The sequence below is a fragment of the Octopus bimaculoides genome, chromosome 6, assembly GCF_001194135.2.
Source record: "Octopus bimaculoides isolate UCB-OBI-ISO-001 chromosome 6, ASM119413v2, whole genome shotgun sequence".
NCBI lineage: Eukaryota > Metazoa > Mollusca > Cephalopoda > Octopoda > Octopodidae > Octopus > Octopus bimaculoides.
The window spans coordinates 90,275,324-90,276,085 of record NC_068986.1 but is presented as its reverse complement, the minus strand read 5'-3'; the positions used below and the strand labels follow the sequence as shown (position 1 = coordinate 90,276,085).

Here is a 762-nt window from a genome sequence, read left to right as displayed (position 1 = left end):
CAACGATCTCGCTCGAATGTCTTTACACATGCCATCTGGCACAAGTGCCAGGAAGGCGATGCTGGGCACAGGTGCCATTAACGGTTTCACTTTCGCTTGCCCAAATAAGTCTTCGCAAGCTGAGTTTCGTTTCCAATGATGGAGACGACGTTGGCATGGGTGCCAGTCGTCAAATTTAATTCAATTTCGATTTCACTTGCCTCAACAGGTCTTCGCAAGCGGAGTTTAGTGTCCAATGAAGTAAGGTACGTATAAGTGGGCTGCCTGAGGCCTTTGATTTAGGTCCTTGTTTTCAAAACGGTAGGCTGTGATTTGGTGGTTCTTTCAAATCAAAAGGAGTCAAAAATGAAAAAGAAAAAAGAAAAATACCTACCTGATTTCCCCCAGAGTTGTGACAATGGAATAATCCAACATTACCTTCAGCCGTATGGCCCAAGGTATCTATACAAAGGTCTCCTTGTCTGATCATACCATATAACATGTCCTGGTTTTCTGGTATTCTGCATAATAAAGCATTGAGGATATATATGTTAGAACAGTATGTTACTGTAACATATGTTTGTGTGTGAGTGTGTGCATCTATATATATAAGTTCAGTGTGTTTTTGTAACATGTATATGTGCATATATTACAGAATGATGTGGTGTTGCAACATGTGAGTACAGTATGTATATGAGATAGTATACAGGTGTGGAAATGTGCCCCCCCCCCCCCACACAGTAGATGGTTTATATAGAGAGTAAATGTAGAGATGTAGCAATG

At 40.9% G+C, this 762-nt stretch overlaps 1 protein-coding gene across 1 annotated transcript in view; it reads right to left on the bottom strand.

Moving 5' to 3' along the window:
* LOC106869793 (polypeptide N-acetylgalactosaminyltransferase 2) overlaps window positions 1-762 on the bottom strand; it is a 152,550-nt gene that overhangs the window by 6,910 nt on the left and 144,878 nt on the right. Inside the window, exon 13 of the mRNA XM_014915654.2 lies at window positions 374-500. Within this exon, the coding sequence (XP_014771140.2) occupies window positions 374-500 (127 nt within the window). The remainder of the gene's footprint in view (window positions 1-373; window positions 501-762) is intronic.